The sequence below is a fragment of the Phocoena phocoena genome, chromosome 13 (assembly GCF_963924675.1).
Source record: "Phocoena phocoena chromosome 13, mPhoPho1.1, whole genome shotgun sequence".
In the NCBI taxonomy this organism is placed as follows: domain Eukaryota; kingdom Metazoa; phylum Chordata; class Mammalia; order Artiodactyla; family Phocoenidae; genus Phocoena; species Phocoena phocoena.
In genome coordinates, this window is record NC_089231.1 from 75400486 (window position 1) to 75417635 (window position 17150).

The 17150-nt window shown below is 51.1% G+C and overlaps 1 protein-coding gene across 1 annotated transcript in view; it reads left to right on the top strand.

Annotated features, from left to right (window-relative positions):
* Positions 1–272: 272 nt before the first annotated feature.
* Positions 273–17150, top strand: part of SLC8B1 (solute carrier family 8 member B1) — a 28582-nt gene continuing 11704 nt past the window's right edge. Inside the window, exons 1-10 of the mRNA XM_065890152.1 lie at positions 273–422; positions 9695–9847; positions 9937–9989; positions 10139–10195; positions 10312–10418; positions 10500–10667; positions 11585–11692; positions 14363–14422; positions 14649–14779; positions 16273–16414. Of these exons, the coding sequence (XP_065746224.1) occupies positions 324–422; positions 9695–9847; positions 9937–9989; positions 10139–10195; positions 10312–10418; positions 10500–10667; positions 11585–11692; positions 14363–14422; positions 14649–14779; positions 16273–16414 (1078 nt within the window). The 5' untranslated portion in view covers positions 273–323. The remainder of the gene's footprint in view (positions 423–9694; positions 9848–9936; positions 9990–10138; positions 10196–10311; positions 10419–10499; positions 10668–11584; positions 11693–14362; positions 14423–14648; positions 14780–16272; positions 16415–17150) is intronic.

Below are 17150 nucleotides of genomic sequence, written 5' to 3' on the forward strand. Positions count from 1 at the left end.
AGGGCTATCTAATCTGCAGGCTAAATGAGTCAGGCCCATCAGGAATGTGGGCTCCTACCTGGGCTTTCCGTTGGTGTGGGGAGGAGGAGGGGCAGTTCTTCAGCTGAAAAAGTTTTCAGGCCCTTCCTGTTGGGTCCTGCAGTCTTCAGTGACACTGTTCGTCTTTCTCACCCCTACCCTACAGGCCACTAGAGGTGCCAGCTGTTTGGAACTGAAACATGACAGAAGGGGAAGCGGAGAGTGAGGGCCAGGCCCCTTGGGCGCTGGTGGCCAGAGGCCTGCTGAATCTGTACTGGGTGCTCAGCTGGCTCTGTGTGCTGCTGATGGTGGACACCGTGTCGGGGGCCGGGGGCCCATCTGCAGGGACCCGCATCAGCTCCCAGTTTCCAGCCTCGGGTGTGAACCAGAGCCCCGTGGTAGACGTGAGTGTCCAGGCGGGAAACTGGCATCAGGTGGGGGTGTATTCAGCCAATCAAGTATGTATTGAGCATCTACTGTGTAGCAGTAGATGTGAGCTAAACCTTGGGATATGCCAGGGCACGTATACTGTAGACAAAAATCCCTGCCCTCATGGAGCCAGCAGTCTCTTAGGAGGGTGGATAAAGAAGTAAGCATGTAAATTTCAGGTGGTAAGATGCTATGTGCTCAGCAGATAATGGGATAAAGTGATATTGGGGGGTGGGGGCTGTGAGGAAGAAGGAGTATTTCCAACTATTTCAGCTTGGGGGGGTCACAGATGGCCTCTGTGAGGAAGGGACCTTTGAGCCAAGCCCTGAATGGAGAAAGGAAGCCACTTATACACACTTATACAGACATCAGAAGGAAGATCATTCCAAGTGGAGAGAAAGGCACGTGCAAAGGCCCTGAAGCAGGGACAAACTTAGTCAGTTTCTGGAGCTGTGAGGAGGCCAGAGTGGCTGGAACAGGGTGAGTGAGGGGGAGAGTGTTAAGAATGGGGATGGAGATGTAGTGGTGGTCAGATTACAAAAGGCCTTATAGGCTGAGGCTAAGAGGTGGGATTTGTTTTATGACAGTGGGGAGCCAGTGGAAGGTATTAAGCAGGGGGATGTCAGGATCTGATTTATTTCTTCAAGGGATGTCTTTGGCTTCTCTGGGGAAAATGGATTGAGAGCATTGAGGGTGGCAGCGGGGAGAACAGTGGGAAGGCTCCTGCAGCTCACCAGGTGATGGTGGTAGTGGAAGATAGGAAAGAAGTGGTGGGATTTGGAGGAAGTATTGGAGCACAGCAAGCAGGGTATGCTGATGGCTTAGATGGAGGGGCATGGTGGTGGAAGAAAGAGAGGCGTCAAGGATGGCTCCAGATTTCTGGCCTTAGCAGTGGGGGGGGTGGAGGAGGATGGTAGTGCCACTGGCTTGTATGAATGGAGGGAGAAGCAGTGGGGACGCTTGGTGAGGGCAAGGAGGCTTCCTCCCAAGGCAGGGAGGTTTGGGCCGTTGAGGCAGGCCAAACGGAGCCTGCATCATTCTGTTCTGACGTCTGTAAGGGGAGGAGAGGTCGCAGTGGATCCAGAGTGAAAATCTGAAGGCAGGAGGCTGCTCAAGATGAGCCCCTGCTGCACGGGGCTGGAGTTCTCTCTTTGTATTCTCTTCAGTGAGAGAGCAAACGAGAACAAACGGAGTAACAAACTCCTCCCCACTTGAACTGACGGCTGAGGGTGCTCAGCGCCCACACCAACTTTCTGGGGCTGCAGAGTGCCTTCATGCCCATGATTCGAGGCAGACAGACAGGTAATTATGCCTATTCTACAGATGGGTTACTGTGGTTATAAAATTGCTGCCTCTTGGGGGCAGGAAAATGGGGGTTAACTGTGGCTTGTGTCAGATAATCTCTCTGAGTTATTGAGCACTTAGGCCAGCAATGTGCCTAGCTCATCAAGTCCTGTACCCAAACCCCTGAGACGGGTACGGTTATCTCTGTGCTGTAGGTGAGGACGTTGAGGTTCAGGGAGGGGAAGTTGGCCACGAGGGAAGCAGCAGAGCCAGGATGTGAACTCGTGGCTGCCTCATGCTGAATCCAGACCCTTCCCCTCTGGTTCACTTGCCTCCCAAGACTGACACAGGTGGCTGCCCTCCTGAAATTCCCGCCAGCCTCTGGCTGGCTGCTGTCTGGCCAGCTTGCAGGCTGGGAAAGGCCACCCACTCCTCACCTAGGTCCTTTTGCATAGTCACTCGTTCAACAAATATTTATTGAGCGCCTATTACGTGCCAGGAACAGTGCCACACGTGAGGGGTAAACCAGGGAGCAGATAAGCTCGGTTCCTGCCCTCATGGAGCTTATACTCTAGTGGGGGACACAGATGAGAAACAAATCAACAGGTAAATCCACAGGATTTCACTGGGGGATGAGAACAAAACAGGGTGGGATGTGATGGAGTGAGATGGAGAAGGGTAGCCACTCTGCCTCGGGCTGTCAGGGAAGGCTTCTCTGAGGACAGAGACCTGAAGCTTTGCAAAGATCTGGGGGAACAGCAAGTGCAAAGGCCCTGAGGCAAGAGCAGAATGACGTGTCACAAACAGACTTTGAGAGGCCTCTGCAACAGTGAGCTGGGGGTGAGGGATGAGAGAGGAGACAGGAGAGGTAATGGAGGCCGGATCGCCTGGGGCTGTTTGGACCGCTGTGCGAAGTTGGCCCATTCCTAGGGGTAAGACGGGAGCCATGGTAGGATTTAGAACACAGGAGGGACGTGATCCGATTTCAGTTTTTACAAGGATCCCATTGGCTGCTGTGGGAGAATCAACTGTAAGGGCGGAGGCAGAGAGTAGGCTGGCAAAGCGATCCGGTGAGATGCTGGTAGCAGCTTTGGGAAGGGGTCCAAATTAAGATTTTTGGAGTGGAAGTAGAAGACAAGGTTCTGCTGGGCCACCCAGTGCCCCATGCCCTAAGCCCGGGCTGGCCCAAGTGTGGCCTCAGAGGGCCAGGGACAGGTTTGGCATCAGACCACCAGGGCCCAGTGGTTCCAGGACACTCCTTTCGGGGAAGAGGAGGGTCTGGAAAAAAATCTCCACTTAGGACAGATCTGACTGAGGCTGGGCATTTGGGGCTGACCCTTACGGGGGGGCGGAGGGGCCCAAGCTAACAGGTGCAGGGAGCTGTTTAGTCTCATTTTTCCCCTCTAGAAAAAAAGAGTGATCAAAGCTCGTTTTACTGAGCACTGACTGTGTACCAGGCACTGTTCTAAGCACATGGATTAACGCATTTAATCCTTCATTTCAGGAGTCGGCAAACTTCAGCCCACAGGTCAAATCAGGTCCACTGCTGGGTTTTGTGGTCCAGGAGCTGAGAATGGGTTTTATATTTTCAAGTGGTTGAAAAAATTTTTTTAAAGAACACTATTAAGTGACACATGAAAACTTTGTGAAATTTGAACCTCAGTGTCCGTAAGTCCAGTTTTATTGGAATACAGTCATGCCTGTTTATTATTGCAGGTGATACTTTCACACGACAAAGCAGAGTGGAATGGTTTCAACAGAGACTGTCTGGCCTGCAGAGGGGAAAATGTTTAGCCTTTTATAGAAAGAGTTTGCCGACCCCTGCCTCATTTTATAAAGGAGGGAACGGGGCACAGAGAAGTTACGTGAGTTGTCCAAAGTCGCACAGCTATGAGTAGGGAAGCAGAATTTGAACCCAGCCTGGGTTCAAATTGTACCACCCAGCCTTGCTGAGCAGTTGTCACAAGGTCCTGGTGAGAGTCCTGTGATTTTTTCCACCCCTTTGAAAACTTGCTGTGTTGGGGTCCAGCTGCAGGGTTGGGAAAATAGGAGGAGGTGTAGCTACAGGACGTAGGAGAGTGGAATTGTAGCCCCAGGTCACATCTACAGTGCCTCTTTGGGGGGCTGATCAAATGAGGTTAAGAACGTGAGAAGTCTTTGAGAGTTCTTTAGTGTCTGCAGTTAACTGACTCTAGATGAGTGTTTGAGTTTCCTGTTGCTGCTGTAACAAATTATTACAAATGTAGTGGCTTAAAACAGCACACATTTGTTATCTGGAGGTCAAAAGCCCAAAATGGGTTTCACTGGACTAAAATCAAGGTGTGGGCAGGACCGTGTTCCTTCTGGAGGCTCCAGGGGAAGGTCCATTGCCTTGCCTTTTCCAGCTTCTAGAAGCTTCCTGCATTCCTTCCTTATTTTGTGGCCCCTTCCTTCATCTTCAAAGCCACTAGCATAGCATCTCTCTCAGTCTCACTCTCTGACCTATGCTTCCATCACATCTCTTTCTGTGACTCCGACACTCCCACCTCCCTCTTAAAAAAAAATCCTTGTGATTACATTTAAAGGCCTCCAGATAATTCTGGACAGTCCCCCCATCTCAAGACCCTCAATTTAATCACCCCTGCCAGAGTCCCTTTTGCCATGTAAGGTCGCATATCCACAGGCTCTGAGGATTAGGACCTGGACATCTTTAGGGACCACTGTTCAGCCAGGGAGGATGAACCAGGAGCTTGTGACTCCACATGTCCCTCCCAGCCCCCTCATCCCCCAAGCCATCCCCGTACTGCCCATGCACCTGCACAAGGAGGGGCCACTGGCTGCAAGTAACAACATTTGGAGAGGGCATCTAGGTAGGGAAAACCTGAGCCCTTTTTTTTTTAATCTTACTATAGTTTAATTAATGGTATTGTGCCAATGTTAATTTCTTCGTTTTTAAAAATATTTTTATTTATTTATTTTTGGCTGTATTGGGTCTTTGTCGCTGCGCCTGGGCTTTCTCTAGTTGCGGCGAGTGGGGGCTACTCTTCGTTGCGGTGCACGGCCTTCTCATTGCAGTGGCTTCTCTTGTTGGGGAGCACGGGCCCTAGGCACGCGAGCTTCAGTAGTTGTGGCGCGCGGGCTCAGTAGTTGTGGCTCGTGGGCTCTAGAGCACAGGCTCAGTAGTTGTGGCGCACGGGCTTAGTTGCTCTGCAGCACGTGGGATCTTCCCAAACCAAGGCTCGAACCTGTGTCCCCTGCATTGGCAGGCGGATTCTTAACCCCTGCGCCACCAGGGAAGCCCCCGAGCCTTTCTTGTTGGGCCCCAACTAACAAAATGGAAACGATTTTAAATTGTCCCCTTAATATTGGAGTTGTTTAATTGTTTGGCTTCTTAATGGAGCCAGCGTGGACTTTGATAGTGTGCATTCTGATATTCAGTAATAAAGGGAGTGTGGAGAAGCACTTAACAAAACATATGTGGCACCAAGATGCCAGCGGCCAGAGTGGGTTTGATGAACACCGCTCTGTAGGTGAGGAAAACAAGGCCCAGACCCCTTAAAGGGGCTGCTGAAGGTCACCCAGCCAGCTGGTGGCAAAGCTGGGTCTCAGACCCAGGACTGCTCTTCCTCTCAGCTGACCCTGTCTCCCATACCAGTCTTACTGGTATAGGATTGAAAACTGACGGCCCACGGGCTTGTCTAGCTGCTATGATTTTGGTTTTGGTTTCAGTTTTTTGGGCAATGTGGGGAGGGGTTTTCTTTCATTTTATAACTTGGATGCCTTTCAGCAGGGCATGCACCCTCCAGCTCACCACCATTGCCAGCAGCCGCGGTGGTTTTAGACATTTATATAATCTGCCCGGCCCCCAAGGCATTGAGTTTGCAACCCTTTCCTGTCCAGCCTGGCCCTTGAAACTTGTTCACAGAGGGGAAAATATTTGACCCTCTCTGGATTCCCTGGGTGTCCTTAGTGATTCAGGGAAGAGGATGAGAAGGGAATGAGATGGTCTGAAAAGTCACCCACCCCAGACTCAGAGCAATGCTCCTTTAACTCTACCACCCCTGGGCAGAGCTGGGTTCAGGTCCTGATGGGCTTCGAGGGAGGGAATGGCCAGCTTGGGGCACAGGGGCAGGTAGGCTGCAGAGAAATGTGATTCTGGAGACCAGATTTGGGGGACCCGCCTTGCTGACTCACTCTGCTGTCAGGGAGATGGAGACGAGCTGGGCTGGGACCATCTCCCTGCGTCCTCCCTGGCTGACCATGAAGACCAGGAGGTGGGGAAGAAGGCAGGAAGAGGAGGCTGCCCTTGCCCAGTTGAGCTGTTTCCCCAAGAGCTTCAGCTAGTAACTTTCAGGCAGACCTGAGTTTGAAACCAGCTAGCAGTTGGTAGGCTGTGTGCCCTGGGGCAAGTCACTTTGCCTCTCTGTGCCTCAGTTTTCTCATCTGTGAAGTGGAAACAATTGTGCCAACCTCCTAGGTCTGTTTTTTTTTTTTAGAAGATATTGGGGGCTTACACAGCAGTTTATTAATTAATTTATTTTTGCTGTGTTGGGTCTTCGTTTCTGCGCGAGGGCTTTCTCTAGTTGTGGCAAGCGGGGGCCACTCTTCATCGCGATGCGCGGGCCTCTCACTATCGCGGCCTCTCTTGTTGCTGACCACAGGCTCCAGACGCGCAGGCTCAGTAGTTGTGGCTCACGGGCCTAGTTGCTCCGCGGCATGCGGGATCCTCCCAGACCAGGACTCGAACCCGTGTCCCCTGCATTAGCAGGCAGACTCCCAACCGCTGCGCCACCAGGGAAGCCCCCAGGTCTGTTTTGAAGACTGAGTTGGGATCCAGCACAATGTGTGGCAAAACAATTATGAGACCATACTGTGTGCAAGACTTTGGTGGGAGGGACAGACATTAAAGCAAGTCTGTGATCCTACAAATAACTGGGGATTTCAAAACACGAGAAGTGCTTTGTAAGAGAAGACCGAGGGTGATGGGCACTTATAACTGGAGGATCTGCCCTACGCTGGGGGTGATCAGGGAAGGCTTCCTGGAAGAGACGTCTAAGAATTGGAGGATGAATGAGTGGTGGTCTTTCGAGGGAGGTGTACCAGGCAGAAGGAACAGTGCATGAAATAGGTACAGTGGGTCAGTGTGGCCTCTGTAGAGAGCCAGTAATCAAGGGATGAGGAGATGACCTGAGGGTTCAGGGACAAGAAATCTCATCTCCAGTTTGGCATTGGTGGGAGTTCAGAGAAGGCTTGTGGAGGGGGTGGAACTGTGATTTGACAGAGCATACACAACCTAAGATTCACCATCTTAACCATTTTTAAGTGTACAGTTCAGGGGCATTAAAAACATTTACACTGTGCAACCATCACCACCGTCCACCTCCAGAGCTCTCTCATCTTGCAAAACTGAAACTCTCCTCGTTAAACAACTCCCCATTTCCCCCTCCCCCCAGCCCCTGGCAGCCACCATTCTGCTTTCTGTCTCTATGAGTTTGACTATTCCAGTTACCTCACATAAGGAGAATTACATACACAGTATTTGTCTTTTTGCAACTGGCTTATTTCACTTAGCATGATGTCTTCAAGGTTCATCCATGTTGTGGCCTGCGTCAGGATTTCCTTCTCTTTTAAGGCTGAATAACATTCCATCGTGTGGATGTGCCACATTTTGCTTATCCATTCATCCACTGATGGACACTTGGGTTGCTTCTAAACCTTTTGACTACTGTGACTCATGCTGCCGTGAATATGGGTGTGCAAATGTCTCTTTGAGACCTGACTTTCAGTTCTTTTTGACATACACCCAGAAGTAGATTTGCTGGATCATATGGTAATTCTGGGGTTTTTTCCAGATTTACTGAGATACAGACCTACAGCACTGTATATAAGTTTAAGGTGTACAGCATAATGATCTGATTTAACATATATTGTGAAATGATGCCCACAATACGTTTAGTGAACATCCATCAACTCATAGAGATAGAAAAGAAAGAGGTTTTTTTTTTCCTTGTGATGAGAACTCTTAGGAAATACTTTAACAACTTTCATGTATACCATACAGCAGTGTTAACTATAGTTATCACCTTGTACATGACATCCCTGGTACTGGTGATTGTATTTTTAATTTGGGAGGGGAACTGCCGTGCTGTTTTCCACAGCAGCTGCACCATTTTTACACCCACAACAGTTGCACAAGGGTTCCAATTTCTCCCCATCCTCCCTAACGCTAGTTATTTTCTGGTTTTGCTCATTTGGTTTGTGTAGTAGCCATCCTAATGTGTGTGAGGTGGTACTGACAAAGCTTTTGAACATAAAGTTTGAGAAGGGGGAGCTTCTAGGCAATGCCTAAGCAAATGCATAACCTCACAAAGGCCTAATATCCATTATATAAAGAGCTTCTATAAATCAATAAGAAGAAGGAAAAAATTGAAAAAACTAGCCGTTTAAAGAAGGAATACAAATGGCCATTAACACACGAAAAGAGCACTTCACCGTCCTCCGGGACTTGCAGCTTAACAACAGGGAGATTCCTACTACATTGGCTGGAACCAGACTTATGGCAGCCACCCTAACCCGGTAGGGGTGCAGGTGTAAACTCCTTTCCCATTGCTGGTGGGAGTGTGTCTAAGTAGAGCTTTAGGGAGGGTCTTTTGGCAAAATCCATCAAATGTTTGAGATGTTTCTCCCTCTGCAGCAGACACTATCAGGACCCCGCCCATATCCTTTGGACTCTGCCATTTTGGTGGGCTTCTGTGGACTTCGAGTTCCCAGCATCTTTTTTCAGAACCACCCATAAGCATGGTAGGCCAGAAGTGCTGGGGACCTAGCACCTCCCTCCCTGGCAGTGCTCACCTGATGACTGATAGGAGTTGGTGTATAAATACCCCAGCTCCCTTGCCCTTGGGATTACCAGCCCATGGTGGGAACGATCTCAACCAGCCTTCACTGGTTGCATTTCCATCCCTGAATCTCTCCTCGCTTTCGGTGCTTGTGTTCTATACACCTCCCAAATATTCTGCTTACTTAGACATCCTTGTCTCTGGGTCGCTTCTGGAGGAACTCAGACTGGGATACTCTCTGACTCAGCACTTTCACTTCTAGAATTCTCCCTGACAGAATATTCTCACATGTACTCAGAGTCATGTGCAAGGAAGTTGATTTTGGTAATAATGAAAAAGTAGGCACACTCAACTGCCCGTCAGTAGGGAAACGTTACCTCTACTATGTATCATCCATGATGTGAAAATCCTAAGACTCTACAGTGGCAGGGGGTGGCGAGGGTGGTAATGGTTAAGGACGGGGATTCTAGAGCCTCAAACTGCCTGGCTTCCAACTCTGTCTCTACCACTGAGTGGGCCCTGGGATATTGTCTTAGTCTCCTTATCTGTATAATGGGCAGGTTAATAGTACCTTCCTCATAAGATCATGGTGCAGATTAAGTGAGGTACATTTTAAGCTCTTAGCACTGTTCCTGGCATGTAGAAATCCCTCAGAACGTTTTGACTTTTGTCCTCATCATTGTGTGCGTCAGTATATCAATACATGGCACATACGTGAAGTGGTAGAAGTTAAGTTGCAGAAATGAGCTTCAGGATGGACTCATTTCTATGAAATAAACTGTATACTAGGATGTATATACAAATATCGTTAAACTGAGAAATGTCTGTAAGGGTCTGCTTCAAACTGATCATAGTAGGACATCTGGAGAGAGGCGGGATCATGGAGGGCAGGGATGAGAAGGGAGAATTTAGAAATCTTTATGTATTGTTTCTTTTTGTTTCATTTTAAATACACCTATTCAGGACCTACTCGGGTTAGTTTCAAACACAAGTTTATTTTTAAAAATTAAAGTGTGCAGCTGGCACCTGGAGGCCTTGGGAGGCTTAGAGACCAGGATGAAGGAGGTTATCTTCACTGCTGAGGTAGGGCTGGGCCAGTCAACCACAGGGTGTCGGGCCCTGATGTCCCCCCTCCCTTCCCACAGTGTCGAGAAGTGTGTGGCCTGAATGCCTCTAACCGCTGTGATTTCGTCCGCTCCAACCCTGACTGCCGCAGTGAAGGGGGCTACCTGGACTACCTCGAAGGCATCTTCTGCCACTTCCCACCCGACCTCCTCCCTCTGGCCGTCACTCTCTACGTGAGGCCCCACTCCGGGGAGCTGGTGAGAGGGGCTGGTGGCCCCGGCAGGACTTAATGCCCTTTTCCCTTTCCGGCCCCCCAACCCAGGCTTTTTGGCTGCTCTACCTGTTTCTGATTCTGGGAGTCACCGCGGCAAAGTTGTGAGTTTGGCCTTGGGCTCATATCCACCTTATAGATTGGAAAATGGAATCCCAGGAGGTTGACATTGGGGTGACCCTGGGCTTGGGGGAAGGATGGGGGCAGGAGCCACTCATTGTGGAAACACTCACTGTTTGCCTTTTCTCCATAGTTTCTGCCCTAACTTGTCAGCCATTTCGACCACACTCAAGCTTTCCCACAATGTGGCAGTATCCTTTGTCCCCGAGGGATGGAGGGCAGTTAGGGCGGGTGGCTGGGAGACAGGGTGGCAGCTCATGGCCAGGAAAGGCCCCTGCACTGAGGCCCCTTGACACGCTCCCCCCATGGCGTCACCTTCCTGGCGTTTGGGAACGGGGCACCGGATATCTTCAGCGCCCTGGTGGCCTTCTCAGGTCCGCGCACAGCCGGCCTGGCCTTTGGGGCACTGTTTGGTACGAGAGGCCCCGGCTAGGGTGGGGTGGGGCAGCAGGAGGGGGCACAGGGTAGACCAAGCTTGGCATCCTCTCCTCCAGGCGCAGGCGTGCTGGTTACCACCGTGGTGGCCGGTGGCATCGCCATCCTGCACCCCTTCACAGCAGCCTCGAGGCCCTTCCTCAGGGACATCATTTTCTACATGGTGGCCGTGTTTCTGATCTTCACTGCACTCTACCGCGGCAGGGTCACGCTGGCATGGGCCCTGGGTGAGCGGCCGCAGGACCAGTGCGGGGTCACCCCAGGGCTGATGCGTGGGAGGCATGGGGGCACAGGAGGGAGTGGTCAGCAGGGCACAGAGTCACCTTTGGTTCCAGATGTTGGAAACCCTACTCAAGGTGGCTTGAGCGAAAAAAGGGGACTCGTGGTTCGGATAGCCAAAGAGGGCAGGGCAGAGTCGGGGTGATGTTCTGAATTTTCACAATTTCAGATTTTAACAAGCAGTACAGCCAGGATGCTGACTGTGGCCGTCAGGGTCCCGGCAGCATGTCCATTCCATCCAGATGGTTCAAATGACATGAATGGCGGGACAATTTACAGAGGGTTAAGGAAGCCAACAAGGGATGCTGAGATGCAGAGACACCAGGGACCAGCAACAGTGGGAGCCCCTGAAGGGCCAGAGAATGGGGTGCCTGGAGCCTGCTGAGGGCTACAGGCCCAGACCTGGGACCACCCAACATGAGTGACAGTTATGGAGGGTCACAGTCCCTGCCGGAGACAGGGTACCACAGCAGGGAGGGAGCAGGGAAGAAGTGCCCCAGACCCTCCCCTACTGCCTTCTGTTTTGCTGTCAGGGCTCCGTGGGTGGGCCCAGGGCAGCCAGAGTTCAGGTGATGAAGTCTGCAGGGCTCAGCCTCCCAGGCCACAGAGCAGGACACCGACCCTTCGCACTTGAATTGTGTCCTAGAGGCCACTGTCTATACCAGGCGTTACACCCACCGTTGACTGCCAGATTGGTGGTGGGGAGGGGGCAGGGCCCCAGGAAATGGCCATTTGCCTACTGGTGCTGGGCTGGGCTTACACAGATAGCCACCGCCACCAGGCCCCAGTGACAGAACTGGCAGCTCTTGTTCTCTGGGCCCTGTGGCCAGGATGCCACTTGGTGACAGCGTGCCCTTGTCTGCAGGTTACCTGGGCTTCTACGTGTTCTACGTGGTCACTGTGGTTCTCTGCACCTGGATCTACCAGTGGCAGCGGAGGAGATCCTTGGTCTACTCCGTGCCAGGTACTCCAGGTAAGGTCTGAATGGAGCCCCCAAGGGAGCACCAGTGGGCCTGGCGCCCTCCTTGCCCTTCACTGCCGCCTTGTGTCTCTTGAGGCCTTTGCCAGTGCCCATCTCCTACTTTTTCTACTCATTTGACCAGGGTCCCGCCTCTGCACTTTTGCTTGTGCTGGTGAAACCTCATCATCACCTGCTTGTCCAGGTTCACTAGTTCTTCATGCTGCCGCCTGTCGCCAGGGCACATCTTCGTAAAAGCTGCCACCACTCGCGTCCAGGAATGCGCCCCCTACCGTCGGGGTAAAATCCAGATGCTTCCATATACGCAAATACCTGCACACATGTATCTGCAAACACACACGTCCACAAATACATACACAACACGCACATACACAACATATACATATATAAATACACATTCACAAATACATACACATACACAGCCCACACATATATACAAATACGTGCATAGCACACACTCCCAAGTACACGCACATGTACAATATATATACGTACATGCTACATACATGTACACAAATACATGCTCAACACACACACATACTCAAATACGTGTACCACACGCAATACATGCGCACACATATCTACAAACACATCTACATCCACAAATACATATACTACACAAATATACACACAAATACACGTGTACAAATACATATATGGCATACACAACACACATAAATACACATGCACAAATACATATACACATAGTCCACACATGTACACAAGTTCATATATAAACATGCACACACATATACAAAGACACACATGTACAAATATATACATAGCGCACACATACAACACACAAATACAAAATACATACACATATATACAATTTATTGAGTAAACTATCAATAATTGTCAGTAATTATTAAATTATCAAGTTCATTCTTTTCAGTAAGACTGTAAGATAGGGCCTGTAGTATTAGCGTCTTTTTGGGTGAGGAAACAGGGAAGTCAGATTCTTCCCAGGCCATAGGTACTGGAGAGGGGCAGAGCCAGGACTTGACCCTTGTTCCTCAGACCCCAAAAGCCATCCCCCTACCCACAATGCCAGAGGCCACAACTGGGAACCTACAGACCACCTCTTCTGTACAGAAGTGTTGGTTTTTTGTGGTGTGACCAGTGTGTTCTTTTAAAAAATATTAGGCCAAGATTTAAAATGAAAAGATTTTGTCTTAATTTTTAAAATATTTATTTTTTTTAGCTGTGCTGGCTCTTAGATGCAGCACACACACTCTTAGTTGCAGCATGCGAACTCTTAGTTGCGGCATGCGAACTCTTAGTTGTGGCATGTGGGATCTAGTTCCCAGACCAGGGATCGAACCTGGGGCCCCTGCCTTGGGAGCGTGGAGCCTTACCTACTGGACCACCAGGGAAGTCCTTAAAATGAAAAGACTTGATATAAATTGTGACTTCTCTTGAAACATGAGACCATCTGGTCCTCCATCCCTGCCTGGCACAAGGCCTAGAACTGAATGGGGCTTCCCTCTTGGGACAAGGTGTGGGTCCCCAGTTTGCCCCAGTCCCCACCACTCTCTGTCGTCAGCCCCAACACGTGGAGGTGGGTTGGTTGCAGACCTGATTGGAAAACCAGAATTCCGCCACCCAGCCTGTTTCACTTGGTCCCTTTCAGCGTGTGAGCCTGAGAACCTTGCACTGGATCTGCTGCCATTTGTGCTGGGCCTCAGCTTTCTTCTCCAGACTCATTTCATACCCCAAACTCCATGCCCAGCTGTGCAGGGCTACCCCCATGTCCCTGAAGACGCTGTGCTCCGTCTGGCTATCTCTGGGCCTTTGCGTGTGCTGTCCCCTCTCCCTGGTGTGCCCTTCTGAAAGACTTAAGGACTCAGCCTGGAGGGAGCTCTGCAGAGACCCCCAGGTGTCCCTTCTGGGCTTGTACAGCTTTCAGACTCTCCCCAGCACAGCCTTTATTTCTCCATTCTGTTATTAATTTGCTTGTATTTCCGTCTGTTGGACTGTGAGCTTCCAGAGGGCCAGACTCTATCTCATTACCTCTCAAATCCCTGGGGCCCTGACACAGGTGCTGGTGACTCCTCCTACAGGAAGTCTACCATGATTTTTCCTCTTCTGCCCTCTTTATCAACTGAGCCTTCAGAGTTCAGCACATATTACCCTGTGCTGTCTTTTAAACCCATCATAGGCCTCCCGGCTGGAACAGAAGGGGAAAATGAGACCTGGAGAAGGGCCCAAAGTCACACAGAGGCAGAATCAGGACTAGCACTCCTCACTTGAGAAAGTCCATTTTCCTTTTAGGAAGCCCTTCTTTACAGGGCTCAGTCCTCTAATCATTCCCAAGGACTCCCGAGAAAAGTTGCAGCTGGAAAAGAAAAATATGATGGGTTCCAAATTCTGAAAGGTACAAAATTGAAGTCAGTAGGTGTTTCAATTATGTCTTCAAACACCCTTATTCAATTTAGCATTATGGCTGCCTCATTACATTTGAAAATGTTTTGTGAGTTAGACTTCCTCAATCTGTAAGAATTTCTGAGCGTGCAGGGTGATTGCTGAGAAATCCAAAGTACAGAGGGCCTGGACACTTGCACCCTGAAAACTGTCCTGTCCCAGAGGTGCTCTACCCTAGAACAGTGGTGGAGGGTCTGGGTGCCCCAGTTGGCTCATGGGAAACTCCCCTCTCTCCTACAGAGATGCTGTCAGGTTCCGAGGAGGATCGGGTGTCTTCTAATGCCAACAGCTATGACTACGGTGAGTCCAGTGCCCTGTGCCTGGCTGGGATGGAGAGGTGGGGAGATGGGGCCATCCAGGTCCCACCTCGGCTAAGCTCTGGGCCGGGTTTACCTGCACCCCTACCAGGCCCTGGGCTTCTCCTTATTCCCAAGGGTTGGGGGGACTGGTGGGAGGGGGAGGGAAGAGGGTTTCCCGGAGGCTGAGCCAGCCATGGACAGCTGCCCCTCCCACCTTTCACCCCCAGGTGAGGAGTACCGGCCGCTGCTCTTCTACCAGGAGACCACGGCTCAGATCCTGTTGCAGGCGCTCAACCCCCTGAATTACAGGAAGTGGAGGACCAAGCCAGTGTACTGGAGGGCCCTCAAGGTGTTCAAGGTAAGGGGGAACTCTGAGCCAGGCTCCTGGCTTCATGACAGCACAGGACAGTTGCCCCTCAACCTTCTCCAGAGCAATGAGGGGAGGGTCGGCCTTTTGCTGAGGACTTGATGGGGAAATAGATGAGCTGGGACTTGATAGGGAAACTGAGTCATGGAGCATAGCTGGGGCTCTTCCCCCCATGGAGGAATGAGAGCATCTTCTCAGGGACAGAGAGAGAGGAGATGGGGACCCCTCCTGACCAGGTGAGGGCAGGGAACTGGGACGGAGAGGGAGTGGGTCATAGTGAGTCCAAATGAGGCCGAGATTGCTCTCCTCTGATCCCCACTGCTTCCCTGAGCTAAATGTCTCCTGAGGTCTCGATGTGGGCAGGGGTATCCAGGCTGGTTTACATGAGGCATAACTGCAGCTGCCTTCCACCACCCAGACCGAAAACGTCAGGGGTCTCACCTCACAGCCCTCCAACGTGGATACCTCTTAGGCCTTCTCAGACCCAGGGGTAGGTAATAAACTATAGTTATACCCCACAGTGGCTCTGGCTACATCATGACCTTGGGCAATTCACTTCATCTTTCTGAGCTGCAGTTATCTCCACTGAAAAATGGGGATAATGACAGTACCTTTCTTCTGGAGTGGTTATATTAGTAAGTTATTGCGGCAACAGTGCTGTGTAACAAACAACCCCCCAACATCTCATTAACTTATGATGACAATATTTATTCTTGTTCAAGAGCCTATAAGTCATCTAGGGTGACTCTGGTTGGTGGTTCAGGTCTGCCCCCCATCTCATTCTGGGGCCAGTGGGAGTGTGCTCTTTTCTTGGCAGAAGAGGCCAAGGCAAACTCTCCAAGCACATTTCATGCCTCTGTTCACATCACATTCACCAACAGCCCACTGGCCAAAGCAAGTGACATGGCCAAGTTCAACATCAGTGGGACAGGGAAATATATTCTGCAGACTCTAGTCATTTGACAAAGTGTGGGAGTGTTTAATTCTGTTACAGGAAGGGGCTGAAGAGTTGGGAACCATATCCAGCCTACTACAGTGATTGTGACAATTTAATGAACTAATATATGTAAAAGGCTGACTGGTGCTTAGCATATAGTAAGCACTCCGTAAGTGTTATCAGTGGTTTAGTTACCGGCTGAAAACACAAGGTGTGGGGTTAGTCAGAGCTGCCCCTCTATCCTGGTTTCATATACCCTTCTGTGTGGCTTTGGCAAAGTTTCTTAACCTCTCTGAGCCTCAGTTTCTTTATCTGAAAGGTAGGAAAATTAGACTTCCTATTCACAGCGTTGTCAGGATTAGCAGTTGGGGTGCTGTACTAGCCCTCGGTGTGCGGCAACGTGTTACAGCAGCAGTAGGAGGCTAATCCAGGCACTTGGGGGCCTGCACACAGCGGGTGCTCTATTAGCAACAGCCTGTTCTTGAGTAACGGAGCTCAGGGTGGGGCCAGCCGAGCACAGGCCTCGCTGCCTTCCCACACTTGACAGCTGCCCGTGGAGTTCCTGCTGCTCCTCACTGTTCCCGTCATGGACCCCGACAAGGAGGATGGGAACTGGAAGCGGCCCCTCAACTGCCTGCACCTGGTCATCAGCCCCCTGTTCTTGGTCCTGACCCTGCAGTCGGGGGCCTGTGAGTATCCCCTCCCCCAGGCCAGCCCACCTCCCTCTTCCCCATACTCCCGAGTTTTCTTCTCAGCCACACCAGGGGACCCTGGGCCAGAGGGGCAGTCCTGGCACTTAATGTGTGCTTGTGCCATGAAGGACACCAGTCTCCCGCAGTCTCTTGGTCCAGGCCCGCTGGCTCCACATGGAGGCTGGACACTGGTGGCCCTGGGACCAAGTGCAGTCCTCTGGCTCGTTCCCTTGCCTTACACAATTTGCAGACTTCAGGTCAAAATCCAGGCCTGGGCTTCTCAAGAAGGTCTGGGCCACATTCCTAAGAGCAAAATTGGCTGGAGCTGAGCAGAGGGGCACCCCCCCACACACACACAACACGGTGCCCACTGAGTGATTCCTCACAGGTCCCTCCGTTGCCTACTGGGTGACCTGGGTGGGTTACTTCACTCGTTTGTGTGACCTGGCCGGTCCCCACTGGCACTGAGTCTTCCCCCGCCTGCCCCAGGCTTTCCTTTTCTGAACTGCTCTGGCTAAAGCAATACCCAGTCTTGTCGGGTGTCTTCTAACTCCCGCTACCTAGGTTCTTCCCGTCGTCTGACCTTAGTATCTCATGCTGCCCATTCCTCTCTCTGACATCTGGGCTCCTGCCCCTCAACCCAGGGGCATCTCCTGGAGTGGAGGTAGGGCTCTGGTAGCAAATGCATGGCTGGCTGTGGCTTTTTTGCTAAAGAGTGTCCGGATGAAAAGGC